Here is a 15,508-nt window from a genome sequence, read left to right on the forward strand (position 1 = left end):
TGCTTTTCACATCCTGCCATGAAAAAAGATAAACACTTAAATGTATTTTTCTAGTTCTTTATAGTTTAGCAATTATGTTTAACTCGTTATTGCATTTGGAATTTATTTCGATCTATGGGGTAAGGTAGAACTCTAACTTTATTTTTCTGCAAATAGTTATTAACAGATTATCAGTCAGAATTTTAAAATATAATTTCTTCTATTTATCCCCTTTTCACTACTTGATTTTTGTATTTTACTGTGTTTATGCTTTGGACCTTTATAAAATGCCTCAAATCCTTTTTGAATATAGTATTGTCCACGGAACTCTCCAGGCAAGAATATTGGAATTGGTAGCTTTTTCCCCTCCAGGGGATCTTCCCAACCCAGGGATCGAACCAGGGTCTCCTGCATTGCAGGCAGATTCTGTACCAACTGAGCTATCAGGGAAGCTTTTTTTGAATATAGGTATGGATGGCATCACCAACTCGATGGACATGAGTTTGAGTAAACTATGGGAGTTGGTGATAGACAGGGAGGCCTGGCATGCTGCGACTCATGGGGTCACAAAGAGTCGGACAAGACTGAGCGACTGAACTGAACTGAGGGAACACATAAAATATAATTAATAAACATACCCCTGGAATTAGTTGTATTACTTTGTTGTGAATCAATCTAAAATCTTATATTGTGTCCACATTTTTCTTTGTTTTAGCAAGATTAACCCTTAACCAAGGTCACACATATGAAAGAATCAAGTTGAAGAAGATTAAGACTGGATGACATTTTTCTCTTGGAATAAGGGCTTTGTCTTCCATCTAGCCATAGAGAAGATCATCAGTGATAAAATTATCTCAACTCCTCTTTCCTCAACCATGGCCTATTTTCTCTGTATCTGACTCTTTGAAATCCAAACCAGAGAATTTAAGAGAGCAAGGTAAAAATAACTTCCCTTGCATCAGGCCCACTTACCATCCTAAGTGTGCTCCAGGAACTGCAAGTGCTAGCTGACTCCTGAATGTCTTAAACCCCCCAAATCAATGAAGCTTTACAAAATCAGCTAATTAACAGAAAGCAGCTAGGAAGCCAGCCGAAGCTGAGCCCTCGCTGAAGGGGTGGCCAGGTTGGTCTGTGGGACCCAGCCTCCTTTGCCAAGGCTGACTGTCAGAGGCAAACAACTAGTCCATGCCAGGTCAACCTTTCCCAGGAATTTGGAATTGCAACAGAAGAGTTGAAGCTGAAAACTCACATTACTCTGGGCTAGTTTTATGTGATGCATGTTGAAGCAAAGTGAGCCAGTTCCCACAGCAAAGAAGAAATAATTAGACATGAAAGAAGGTCAGATCACAAACCATGGGTTTCAATTGAAGGAATAAGTAACCCGGGCTTCACTTTCTGATTCCTGGGTCCTCAAGATGTGCTTATGCCTAAATTCCACTAAATATCCACCCACCCATTCAGTGAATTCCATTTCTTTAAGCTAATCTGAGTGGGCTTCTATTCTTTACAAATGATGACCCCTGATTAAGACAGCCATATATCTGGACAGTGTTTTCTTGTTTACCAGGAAATATCACTGACATTCTCTCATCATCACCACCCTTCACATGAGGTAGGTCAGGATTATCATTAGCCTCGTTTTCATAAAGGGAGAAAACAGATCCAGAAGGTCTTCGGTCACTAGCCCAAACACAGACAACTAGAATATGACAGAGCCAAGACTGAGTCCCAGAGTAATGAGCATTCCATTCCATGATACTGCTTTCTAGTCATTCTGGGGGACACTGACTACTTATATAAATGCTTTCATTCACAAGGTGCTCTTCCAATGTCAACACTAAGCCTGTCTAGTCTGCTTCAGCTGGGTCCCATGCCCTGGCTCGAGACAATCTAGGGATCCTTGTGTCTAAAGTTTAGTTGATGCTTGGGAAGCTTGGATGCCAAACATCCTTCTGCTTTCCTCTCTCCGAGACGTGTTTCTTCACATCAGTTAAGTTCAAGACTACACTTATTTATTAAATATACTTTATGGGCTTTGCCCAGGTGACATGCTGTGAGGAACACAAAAGAAGAATATCATCCATAAGCTACCTAGTGAACTTGTTATCTTATTGGAGATGTAGAATCTATGTGCATGGAATTCACTGAAACAGTAGGTTATCTATTGCTGTTTGTAGACTTAGAGCAGGACTTTGCAATGAAAGAAATAAAATTGTTTTCCAAGAATTAAATTTAAAATTGAATAAATAGAGTTGATAAGGAAAGAATCAATCTGATAAGGAGAGAACAGATCCTAATCAGGAAGACTTGACTCAGTCAGGAAGGAGTAGCCGGCCTGGGAGGCACAGAAATGGAAAAGGAGAAGGAAGAGGAGAGAGATGAAGGAGGAAGATAAGGAGGAGAAGGGGAAGAGATGGGGGGAGGGGAAGGTGGAGAGGGAGGTGGAGAGGGGATGAGATACAGCAGACAACAAACAGCACCCATTCAAGGACCATTCTAAAGACAGAGGTCTCCCTTCCTTCCTAAAGCCATGAGAATACATCAACTTGTATGGACGACTCAGGGAGAGAAGTTGAGACTATCTGATAAACTGAGTATTTTTATGCAAGAGAGATCATTTCCTAAGAGATGATTTATATAATGGGATTGGACCAAACTAATTTGGATTAGACATATTCCCCTAGATAACCAGTGAGTAGGGACTCAGGAGAAATACAATTTTTGTATAAGCAAATTTGAACATTTTATCTTATCTTCCTAACCATGTTGTAGTATGAGCTAAATTTCATGATCCTCTTACATAGCAAATGCCAAATTTCCCAGCATAAAAATAAATTACCATAGGTGGCTATTATCAGCTAGAATAAGCAAATGATGCATCATGAAGAAGTAACAGTTCAGAAGGGACCTAAATGGTGATATGATGTGAATAGGACAAGATATGACAGACAACATAAGCAAAAGGCAAACAGTAGAAATAAGTTCAATATCTATGAGGCACAGCCTTGTCCAGCCAGGATGAATAAGAGATAAATCTCACCAACTGCTGGAGGGCCTGAAATGCAAGTGAGGGGAACTGAAAGCAAAAAAGACCTACAGTGGGGAGTGACAAAGAAAAGGGACACAATATATGGCATTTTAGGAGGGCCAGGATGATAGCAAGATGGGCTGGAGTTCTGGAGACAGATATGAGAGGACGTGGTCCTTGCCTAAAGTAGGAGCAGAGTATAGGATCCAGAGTATAAAGGATCTTTCAGGGGTCACATCAAATGTTACCTCTTCTGGAAAATTGTCAGGGAGCCCAGGAAACCCACTGTGCAGAATTACACATGCCTCAGTCTATGTTCATATAAAAATGTGTTCAGGCTACAAAAACACTCTTTCCAAATTATGATATATTCATTTTAAAAAATATGTTCCCTTTGCTCTCTTCTAGCTTTACCTTTAATCCCATAAAGCCTGGTATAAAAACATATGAGTGAGTGAATTCAAGTGCAAGGCCTCCTCGGTGACATGCATGACTGCCCTTGGAACCTCTCCACTTCTCCATACACCCCTGATAAGGATAATTCTTCCCTAAGGCCTCAGTGGCCCAGCCCTGGCTGCAAGAGTCCATGCTGAGTGCTGATCGGAGGGTCATGTCTGAGGACAGCCATTACCTGAAGCCATAGGACTGCACACAGACATGTTCTATTCCCTTCATCTCACAGGCCTTCCAGCCCAGTCTGATCTCCCCTAATCACTTTCAACTTTGTAGGGAGTATGAGGATTAAATTTACTTATTCATGAAAAGGCACTCAAAACAATGCCTAGGATTTTTAGTAGTACTTAATGAGTCTGAGCCATTGTTGTTGCTATTATTATTGATCTTGGTTAGGAGTTAGAAAGCTGGTACACATGTGAAAAATTACATGGTCCTAAGGCTGAGAGCCTGAGCCTTCAAATAACCAGGAACAGAAAAGTATTAGCAACCTCAGGATCAGGACCGAATGTCAGGTCTCCAGGGCTCACTGGCAGTGCCTTCTGCTTCTCAATATAGCACACTCCCCTATGTGGCCACTGAGTGACATCCCTTGGATGGAATGGGAGATCTTGCAGTCCCATCACATAGAGTTCTCAGATCCCCAGCAGTGTAGGTGCAGGCATCTTTGGATCACAAAGCAAGTTTCCCTTATAAAACAGTACCTGACCTGGGAATCACTGAAGGCAGCTTCCTTCAGAGGAGTGGGTGACATGCCCAATCCCCAGGGACAGAGGAGCCACTGACTATTGAACAAGTGTGGGCTATTTCAGTGAGGACATTGGAAGCATTGAGAAGCAACAGCAGGACTCATAACTCAGTTCTCCCTCCACTTGATGAGGGCTGCAGAACAGTCGCCACTCCTGCTCTCTGGACTCCTTGGAGATTTCAACAAGGTTATTCTAAATCCCTAATTAATGAAACAGGAAGCATCTCAAGTAATTACACGTAAAAAAAGAAACCAAGATGTGACCATATTCATACCCTGAGTTCATTCTGGTTACATCCACTTAAGGGGCTTCCCAGGTGGTTCTAGTGGTAAAGAACTCACTTGCCCAAGCAGGAGACATGAGAGACATGGATTAGATCCCTGGGTCAGGAAGATCCCCTGGAGGAGGGCATGGCAATCCACTCCAGTATTCTTGCCTGGAGAATCCCATGGACAGAGGAGCCTGGCAAGCAACAGTCCATGGGGTCAGAAAAGAGTTGGACACAACTGGAGCGATTTAGCATGCACGCATGCACATAGACTTATGGCATTGAACACCCTTGCAAGGTTTCTATAATCACTTCTGAAAAGGAACAGATCTTCTTACAGATCATCAACCCTGCAGCTACGGCTGCATTTATCCATGTGGTCTGCAGCAGGGCTTGAGTATCATGGCTGCAGATACTTGGCACATGGAGAGGGAGGGGTGCCCTGAATACTACTGATATGAGAGATCTGCCATAGGGTGCCCTTCTTCCCTGTAAGGAATGTTGTTGGAAACTCTGCATTTGTAATGGCAAGTGCAGAAATTAATGTCCTATTCTAATGAAATCTCTCTAACAACCCTTGTAGGACTCCCAACTCTGAGAAACAGAAGAGGGTGACATTTACATGGCTGTCCTCTCCCCTAGCTCCCACCTCCTAAGCATCTCCTTCTTACCAGCCTAGAGATGCTAAAGATTTCTGCAAATTCCTCTGAGGGGGGCATCAGTTAGAGACCAAGTTACTCTCAAGACCCTCAGAGCCTCAAAGGCATCAGACCTTCACTCAAACTAATGTTTGTGTTTGACCATTGCAACCAATATGCACCAATTTTAGAGATTACATTTTATCTCTATATCGTATGGCACAATAATCCTAGACCTTTATCACCCTTGTGCTGAAAAGAGCAGTCTTTTGGAATTACCTAGAACAGTCTCTCACACACACACCTAGAATGAAATCTCAGAATGCAATATCTTGATCTGGGCATTTAAAATGAATCCCCCAGATAGCTTCACAGAGTACGGCTTGACAGTATACTGTTGTGAAATTTATTCTGGAATGACTGCAAGTAATTTGCCATACCAATTTATCTGAGAAGACAAGCTGTTCTATGGTGTTCATCAGAATAATGCACCTTCCCCAAGATGGTCACAACATAATCCTTAGGACCTGTGATTAGGCTACCTTATATGGCGAAAGGGGCTTTGTCCAAATCATCCTTTGACTACGGTTAAGGACCCTGAGATGGGGAGATTATCCTAGATTATCTGGGTAGGTGAAACTTGTTCAGTTGTCATCAAAGGCCAATGTGACTACATAAAAATGGACAGAGAGATGTAGTGTTGCTGGCTTTGAAGACGGAAAAGGGGTCCACAAGCCAAGGAATGAGGGCAGCCTCTAGAAGCTGGAAAAGACAAAGAAATAGATCCTTCCCTGGAGACTCCAGAAGGAACGCAGACCTGCCAACATAATAATTTTAGCCCAGTGAGGCCGTTATCAGACCTCCAACCTCCATAACTATAAGATAAATTTGTGTTGCTGTAAGCAAGTGTGTTGTAACGCATTACAGCAGCAATTAAAAAATAAAATGTACCCAGGAAAAAGGCAGCAGACCCAAAAGTCATGTTTATAAGTCCCCCAGGCTGCTCATGCATCCACATGCTAGACTCTGCTTATACCTAAATGCCAGCCTGTACCTACTTCTCTCCCTCCTCCTCCCCTCCTGGATTCCAGCTCACTTAATTGTGTACCTAAGCACACGTGTGTCACTCGATTCTCCAAGCTCATCTTGTCATAAGGACACACGAAACTTATTTGCTTTGTCTCCCAAAATCCCTTTTAGGACAGAGTGGACACAAATATACTGACCTGAGGGCTGGAAGTCATTGTATTTTGAGTGCCCCCAAAATTCGTTGTTGTTCAGTCGCTAAATCATGTCTGACTCTTTGTGACCCCATGGACTGAAGCACGCCAATCTCCTCTGTCCTTCAATATCTCCTGGAGTTTGCTCAAACTCATGTCCATTGGGTCGGTGATGCTGTCCAACCATCTCATCCTCTGCCCAATAAATAAGAATTTTTCCCACCCATATTTGAGAGAGAAACATTTCTGCTTCGTCACTTAATAAAACAGACTGAAAATATGGCTTGAGTTCCACAAACAAAAGGTCTTGCTAACACTGTGTGTTCTCCACTCCCCAAGTCCAGAGCTGCCCATGGAAGAGAAGTTCTGGTCTATAGAACAGAAATGCTTACTCAGGACTGCAGTCTCACACTGGCCCAGGACAGAGGAGGAGGAGAGAGCACAGTCCCCCAGTAAGTGAAATATTTAAAATAAATGGACTTAGATCTCCAGGGTTTCAGAATTTCCTTTGAACTCCTGTCATTTCAATTTGGGTATAAAATAGGATTTGTGTTTTCTGATATTTATTTTGCATTGCACATTTGTATTGGAATTTTATTTTTTGTTCATTTTGATCACTGTAGGATGAGAGTAAGGTTTATAAAGCCTTCCCCAGGTGTGATTTTCTTGAGTCACGACCTTCAGTACTCCTTAATACATTTTGCAGGGGGCAGGACAGGTGTTTTGGAGCATGAGAAACAGCACTAGAGAAGTTCAAGTCTGTACTCTTCCCACGTGGGCTCTGGAAAATAATTTCACCCTCTCAACCCCAGTCCCCTCATTTGAAAAAACTAACCACACCTCATACGCAAACATCTCAGAGATGGTTGTGAGGGTTAGGTGAAATCCCATACATAGAGCACTTTGAACTTGGAAGGCATTTGTAAATATTATGTTATTGTTTCTATGAAATCAGAAATTATTAAATGTTTACCAAATTAGACCATAATGTGACCTAAAAAAGGTAGTATAAATGGAAGGTATGAGATACACAAAATCTGTCATCAATTAAACAAATATTCAAATTTTCCACAAAGAGTACCAAGAGGCCATTAGCTCTACAATACATAATATTATTACTTAAAACATGAACATATTTTATGGGATTATATATTTTTATGACAGAACTTACATGATTGCTGCAAGTCTTGTATCGAATATTCTGCCCTTCACAATTCCTGGTGGGGGGGGAAAGAAAATAAGGATTTCATGGAAGTTGCAAGCAGGGGAAAAAAAAGTGAAAACAAGGCACTTGTAAAACTTTTATTCATGAACACTGACTCAAAGATTCAAAGTTTAAATTCTAAGAAATAACTTTTAGGAATCAGGAGGCCAAAAAGTCTCACAGAAGTGTCACAATAGTGAATTCTTTAGCTGAATTCACGTAATAGTATTACTTAAGCACAGTTTTAGCCCTAGGGTTCACATAACCACTGAAATTAATAGTATTATAGTATTGTGTGTATAATGTGTGCATATTTTTTTTCCCCCTGTGGAAAGGAAAGGAAAGCTGCTGGCACCCCCCTGTGGTAGCACCCCACTGTGGGAGAATTTCTCTTCCTTACTTGCTGAGGTCGCCAAGTTAACTGGGCCCTCTATACAAAACATCATCTCACTTACATGTGAAATCTAAAATATGACACAAATGAACATATCTATGAAATAGAAACTGACTCACGGACAACGAGAATGGACTTAATGTTTGCCAAGGTAGGGCAGTTGGGAAGGGTGGACTGGGAGCTTGGGATTAGCAGATGCGAACTAGTATATATAGGATGGATAAAGAACAAGGTCGGACTATACAGCACAGGGAATTATATTCAATATCTATGATAAACCATATGGAAAAGAATATAAAAAAGAATTAAATATGCATAACTGAATCAGCATGCTGTAGGGCAGAAATTACACTGTAAATCAACTACACTTCAATAAAGTCTAAAAAGCAAAAAAAATTTTAAAGCATAATTCCTAAAAAACAAAAAATTTCCTAATGCATTGAACAGGTATATTTAATCATATTTTCATATGTCACTACATTCACATTAACTGTTAAAATACTCTAAAGAAATACAACTGTCTCTGCCAGGAATTAGCTTGAGGCAATGCTTATATTTTACTTCAGCCACTGGTCTTACTAAACAAATGCTACAAAATAGTGTTGGGGCAACTTTCTCAGACTACTGATACTGTAGGGTCTGAAGTCATATCCCCATATACATATAGGTTTGAGAATCCAGGATGACTACCACACACATTCCCCTCCCCTCCAGCCACTTGCTCTGGGACCCTGCACTCATCTTCCAGGCAGACTTTCCTTCTGGACGTCTGGAATTCCATCTGGCAGGTCCCTTCCTCAGTGCAGGGCTTGCTGCTCTATATTTTCTATATACATTAACTCCTTAAGATAACTCACCTGTCAACTTTTCCAACTTTTCCATGGAGTTATGTTTTTACCCTTTAAGTTTCCCTGGTCAATTCAATGGCAAATTTGGAGCCAGAAAAGCTAAACACAGGCTTAACTCACAATCTTGAATTAAAAGTCAATTGTCACTATGTCATTTGTTTTAGAATAGTTAATCTGGGAAGAACAGAACTGCTACAAATTGAATCCAAAGAGATTATTTTTTTTTTTTGCTGGTGTGATTTAAATATGAGCCTATATGAAATGACTGAATCAGTCTATGTCAGAAATATATAACTCACTGCATACCCTTTCTGACGACTCTATTTTTATCAACTATAAAAAGAATAAGTGAAAACTAATAATGTGCCAAGAAGTATAAAGGAGGAAAATACATCATGAAAAAATCCCATCATCAAGACCTTTACCCTTAATATTTTAGCATTTCATCTTCCAGTGTTTCTGCCATAATTTATTTACAGATTTATTTATAGCCAATTCAACTGTGTATTCAGTTTAATATTATAACCATATTCCTACTTTATTAATAATTCCTTGGAAAAATTATTTAATGACTACATAATAAACCATTATAAATACATTACTTGTCTTATAGTTTTGCATTTGAATTTTTTTAAATTGTGGTAAAATACACATCACATAAAATTTATGATCCTAACCAATTTTAAGTATACTATGCAAAACTGTAAGTATATTCACACTGTTGTACAGACACTGGGCTTCCCCGGTGGCTCAGACAGTAAAGAATTTGCCTGCAATATAGAAGACCTGGGTTCCATCCCTGGGTAGGGAAGATCCCCTGAAGTGGGAAATGGCAACTCACTCCAGTATTCTTGCCTGGAGAATCCCATGGACAGAGGAGCCTGGCAGGTTACAGTCCATAGGATCACAGAGATTCAGGCATGACTGAGCAACTAACACACACACAACACACACACACACACACACACACACACACACACTAACTTTTGTAGGCACTTGCGCTGTCTCTTGTTTTTCCCTACTTTTAAAATTTATGTATAGTAAAATTCACTTTTGGGGGGGTTCACAATTCCATGAGATTTAACAAACCCATACAGTTGTGTAAGCACTGCCACAATCAACATGTGGAACAGATCCATCACCCCATAAATGCCCTCAGGTTGCCCCCCTGTAGCCAACTTCTCTCCACCCTCAGCCCCTGGCAGCCACTGACTTGTTTTCTGCCCCCATTAACTTTACCTTATCCTGTAAATGGAATCACACAGCATATAGTCTTTTGACTATATCCATCCATGTTGATGTGTGTACCCGTAGTTCACTCCTTAACTGCTGAACACTATTCCACTGTATGTATCACACAATTTACCTATTCACCAGCTGGATATTTGAGTTGTTTCCAGCTTTTAGCAATTGTAAACACAAATGTAAACATTGACACACAGGTTTTGTGTGAACACAACTTCAGTTCTCTTGGGTAAATAAATACTCATAAGCAAGATTGCTGAGTCTTCTTATTTTATATAATAATTTTCTGCTAAACATTTTTATGCTTCCATTTTTGTTCAAATTTAGGTTACATATCTAGAAATGGAAAACAAATACCAATCATTTGATCTTATGACTCTTCCATGCATGCATTTTTAACTCCTGGTTGGCTAAGTATTATTTGACTTGGTCATTTCTTCAAGAAGGGTAACTGTCTCCCACATTACTGAACTTTGTACTTCACAGAGGAAAGGTAACGCTGCAAGATGTACTACTTTTTTCATGATCTTTCCCCTCAAAACTATAGACATGCTTTATTGACTTCTGACATTTAGACTTGCAGAAGACAAGTCTGAGTTTTATTCTATTGTACATGTATTTTATTTTTTTGTGGAAGCATATAGTGTTTTGTTTCATTAGCATTTTAAGTAAAAACCACAGTCAGGGTGTACCTATTAATAGACACGTGTTTATTTTCATCTATTTTGACTAAAATATTTGGCCTTTTTGACTGGAATACTCAAGGTCTTTATTTTCAGTGTTGTATATTATTCTCAGATTATAATTTTGATTACTGCTCTTGTTCCAAGAATACTTGTAATTCTTATGTGCTGTGCAGCTTGTGGGATCTCAGTTCCCTGAAGAGGGATTGAACCTGGGCCACGGCAGTGACCATGAAAGCCTGGAATCCTAACCACAAGGTCACCAAGGAACAACTCTGATACACTTTTTCTTTCTTTGCAATCCTTCATGAACTCATCCTTCTCCACCTACATTTCAAACCATCCTCACCTTACTTTCTGTTTCAATTGCAGCTTGTATTCTAGTCTCTTCATATCTGTTTTCTGGAAGATGCAATCCCTAATGGGAGTTAGAAAACTTATGGGAGAAAGACATCTTGGAGTGAAATGAAGAGCACTATAGCTGCCTCCAAAAGCATGACCTAAATGATAGTTACATTTCTGAACTGAAATACAGACCAGGTAGCCAGTTTTCATTTGGCTACTGCTTCTTATTTTTATTTTTTGGTCTTTATTATATTTAAAAATGTATACATGTGTGCATTCCCTTATACATTTTGAAGATGAATGTTATAAAAGTAAATCCAAAGCATTAGAGTTACAGACCTCATACTGGTTGAGCATTACCAATCTAAGATCCAAAGAGCAGAATTCAATAATGATAAGATTCAGTTGTCCTTGAGGTTTATGCTGGCTTTAGAAAAGGCAGAGGAACCAGAGATCAAATTGCCAACATCTGCTGGATCATCAAAAAAGCAAGAGAGTTCCAGAAAAACATCTATTTCTGCTTTATTAACTATGCCAAAGCATTTGACTGTGTGGATCACAATAAACTGTGAAAAATTCTGAAAGAGATAGGAATACCAGAACACCTGACCTGCCTCTTGAGAAACCTGTATGTGGGTCAGGAAGCAACAGTTAGAATTGGACATGGAACACCAGACTGGTTCCAAATCAGGAAAGGAGTACGTCAAGGCTGTATATTGTCACCCTGTCTATTTAACTTATATGCAGAGTACATCATGAGAAACGCTGGGCTGGATGAAGCACAAGCTGGAATCAAGATTTCTGGGAGAAATATCAATAACCTCACATATGCAGATGACACCGCCCTTATGGCAGAAAGTGAAGAACTAAAGAGCCTCTTGATGAAAGTGAAAGAGGAAAGTAAAAAGTTGGCTTAAAGCTAAACATTCAGAAAACTAAGATCATGTGATCTGGTCCCATCACTTCATGGCAAATAGATGGGGACTGTGGCTGACTTTATTTTTTTGGACTCCAAAATCACTGCAGATGGTGATTGCAGCCATGAAATTAAAAGACGTTTACTCCTTGGAAGGAAAGTTATGACCAATCTACACAGCATATTAAAAAGCAGAGACATGGGTACTCTTTCTACCCCCTTCTGATGTCTATGTCAGAAGCTTTCTCTATCTCCTTTATACTTTAATAAAACTTTATAAAAAAAAGAGCAGAGACATTACTTTGCCAACAAAGGTCCGTCTAGTCAAGGCTATGGTTTTTCCAGTGGTCATGTATGGAAGTGAGAGTTGGACTATAAAGAAAGCTGAGCACGGAAGAATTGATGCTTTTGAACTGTGGTGCTGGAGAAGACTCTTGAGAGTCCCTTGGACTGCAAGGAGATCCAACCATTCCATCATAAAGGAGATCAGTCCTGGGTGTTCATTGGAAGGACTGATGTTGAAGCCGAAACGCCAATATTTTGGCCACCTGATGCGAAAAGCTGACTCATTTGAAAAGATCCTGATGTTGGGAAAGATTGACGGCAGGAGGAGAAGGGAATGACAGAGGATGAGATGGTTAGACGGCATCACCGACTCAATGGACATGAGTTTGGGTAAACTCTGGGAGTTGGTGATGAACAGGGAGGCCTGGCGTGCTGCGGTTCATGGGGTCGCAAAGAGTCAGTCACAACTGAGTGACTGAACTGAACTGAACTGAGGTACATGGAGGCAACAAATTAAAGTAACTCAGCCTTGTGCTGTGTGGCACTCCTAAGAGTTTTAATCTGTTCCAATTTTCAAACAATGAATTAGGTTATATTTTATCAGTTATACATTCATTCATTTAATCAAAACTGTTTGAGTACAATATATGTATTAGGCACAGGGCTGAATGCTGGTGATACAGAAATGAATTCAAATTGTTATTGAACTAAAAAGTAAAGATACAGCTCCAAATTGATGCGATGAGTTTAATAATAAGCTATACATGGGGCCTATAGAGACAAGTATCCAGGTATATAGTTCTCTTGACTGTTCTCTGAGAACACCTTTCTATATTATCAAAGTAGGCTGATTCAGTCTTAATATTTTATAACACTATATATTTCCATCTTTGTGACTCATCAAAGGTATAAATTAAAATTTATTAAACTCCCAACCAGGATATATTAAATTTTAAACATTCCAGAATCACCAAACTGGGGGTCTGGCGGGAAAAATTTATGAGGGTGGAGAACTCTCTTTCTTGGTCAAAAGGATACAGCTCCATTCTCCTGGGAAACAACAGCCAGGCCAGTGGACAAGGTCATCTACTTACATGACTCATTTCATTGTGTTTATTATGTGTGGATAAAGGGAGAAAATAAATTATAGAAAAAAGTGAAAGGGTAATTTGAAGTACTCTGTTTTTTTTTTGGAAAGGTCCCAACTGAGGAAAGAGCTAACAGATTAGGGAGTTCAGTTCAGTTGCTCAGTTGTGTCCGACTCTTTGCGACCCCATGAACCGCAGCACACCAGGCCTCCTTGTCCATGACCATCTCCTGGAGTCTAACCAAACTCATGTCCATTGAGTCAGTGATGCCGTCTAACCATCTCATCCTCTGTCATTCCCTTCTCCTCCTGCCATCAATCTTTCCCAACATCAGGGTCTTTTCAAATGAGTCAACTCTTCGCATGAGGTGGCCAAAGTATTGGAGTTTCAGCTTCAGCATCAGTCCTTCCAGTGAACACCCAGGACTGATCTCCTTTAGGATGGTCTGGTTGGATCTCCTTGCAGTCCAAGGGACTCTCAAGAGTCTTCTCCAACACCACAGTTCAAAAGCATCAATTATTCAGTGCCCAGTTTTCCTTATGGTCCAACTCTTACATCCATACATGACTACTGGAAAAGCCACAGCCTTGACTAGATGGACCTTTCTTGACAAAGTATTATCTCTGCTTTTTAATATGCTATCTAGGTTGGTCATAACTTTCCTTCCAAGGAGTAAACATCTTTTAATTTCATGACTGCAATCACCATCTGCAGTGATTTTGGAGCCCCAAAAAATAAAGTCAGCCACTGTTTCCACTGTTTCCCCATCTATTTGCGATGAAGTGATGGGCCCGGATGACATGATCTTAGTTTTCTGAATGTTGAGCTTTAAGCCAACATTTTCACTCTCCTCTTTCACTTTCATCAAGAGGCTTTTTAGTTCTTCTTCACTTTCTGCCATAAGGGTGGTGTCATCTGCATATCTGAGGTTATTGATATTTCGCCCGGCAATCTTGATTTCAGCTTGTGCTTCATCCATGTGTTGTTCCATGTCGAGTCCTAACTGTTGCTTCCTGACCCGCATACAGATTTCTCAAGAGGCAGTCAGGTGCTCTGGTATTCCCATCTCTTTCAGAATTTTTCACAGTTTATTGTGATCCACACAGTCAAATGCTTTGGCATAGTCAATAAAGCAGAAATAGATGTTTTTCTGGAACTCTCTTGTTTTTTTCAATGATCCAGCAGTTGTTGGCAATTTGATCTCTGGTTCCTCTGCCTTTTCTAAAACCAGCTTGAACATCTGGAAGTTCATGGTTCACGTACTGAAGCCTGGCTTGGAGAATTTTAAGCATTACTTTACTAGCGTGTGAGATGAGTGCAATTGTGCAGTAGTTTGAGCATTCTTTGGCATTGCCTTTCTTTGGGACTGGAATGAAAACTGACCTTTTCCAGTCCTTTGGCCACTGCTGAGTTTTCCAAATTTGCTGTCATATTGAGTGTAGCACTTTCACAGCATCATCTTTTAGGATTTGAAACAGCTCAACTGGAATTCCATCACCTCCACTAGCTTTGTTCGTAGTGATGCTTCCTAAGGCCCACTTGACTTCACATTCCAGGATGTCTGGCTCTAGGTGAGTGATCACACCATCATGATTATCTGGGTTGTGAAGATCTTTTCTATACAGTTCTTCAGTGTATTCTTGCCACCTCTTCTTAATATCTTCTGCTTGTGTTAGGTCCATACCATTTCTGTCCCTTATTGAGCCCATCTTTGCATGAAATGTTCCCTTGGTAGCTCTAATTTTCTTGAAGAGATCTCTAGTCTTTCCCATTCTATTGTTTTCCTCTATTTCTTTGTATTGATCACTGAGGAAGGCTTTCTTTTCTCTCCTTGCCATTCTTTGGAATTCTGCATTCAAATCTTTCCTTTTCTCCTTTGCTTTTTGGTTCTCTTCTTTTCACAGCTATTTATAAAGTGATAACCAAAATCTTCTTGTATCATGATGACTTATAACCCTAGAATGCTTTTGATTCTAATTTCAAAATTAGGGAGGGAAATTATAAAACCATGGTTTAAGATTGTATTTGAATTGATTTAAATACGGGAACACAAAAACTGCGGAAACTTACAAGGAATGACAGTTTTTTAAAAAAGTGTATTAGAATTTCAGTAATAATTTTTCAGATGCATTTTTAGTAATTGTTTCATTTTAATGATTTAAATG

General features: G+C 39.9%; 1 protein-coding gene across 5 annotated transcripts in view; it reads right to left on the bottom strand.

Annotated features, from left to right (window-relative positions):
• The window catches only part of ADAMTSL3 (ADAMTS like 3), a 363,119-nt gene that overhangs the window by 207,209 nt on the left and 140,402 nt on the right, over positions 1-15,508 (bottom strand). For all 5 annotated transcript variants that reach the window (XR_006344423.1, XM_043921943.1, XM_043921940.1 and 2 more), the window contains exon 5: positions 7,507-7,552. Coding sequence is in view for 4 of the 5 variants with exons in the window: in XM_043921943.1 (XP_043777878.1) it covers positions 7,507-7,552 (46 nt within the window). In the remaining variant the exon portion in view is untranslated. The remainder of the gene's footprint in view (positions 1-7,506; positions 7,553-15,508) is intronic.

The sequence above is a fragment of the Cervus elaphus genome, chromosome 13 (assembly GCF_910594005.1).
Source record: "Cervus elaphus chromosome 13, mCerEla1.1, whole genome shotgun sequence".
NCBI lineage: Eukaryota > Metazoa > Chordata > Mammalia > Artiodactyla > Cervidae > Cervus > Cervus elaphus.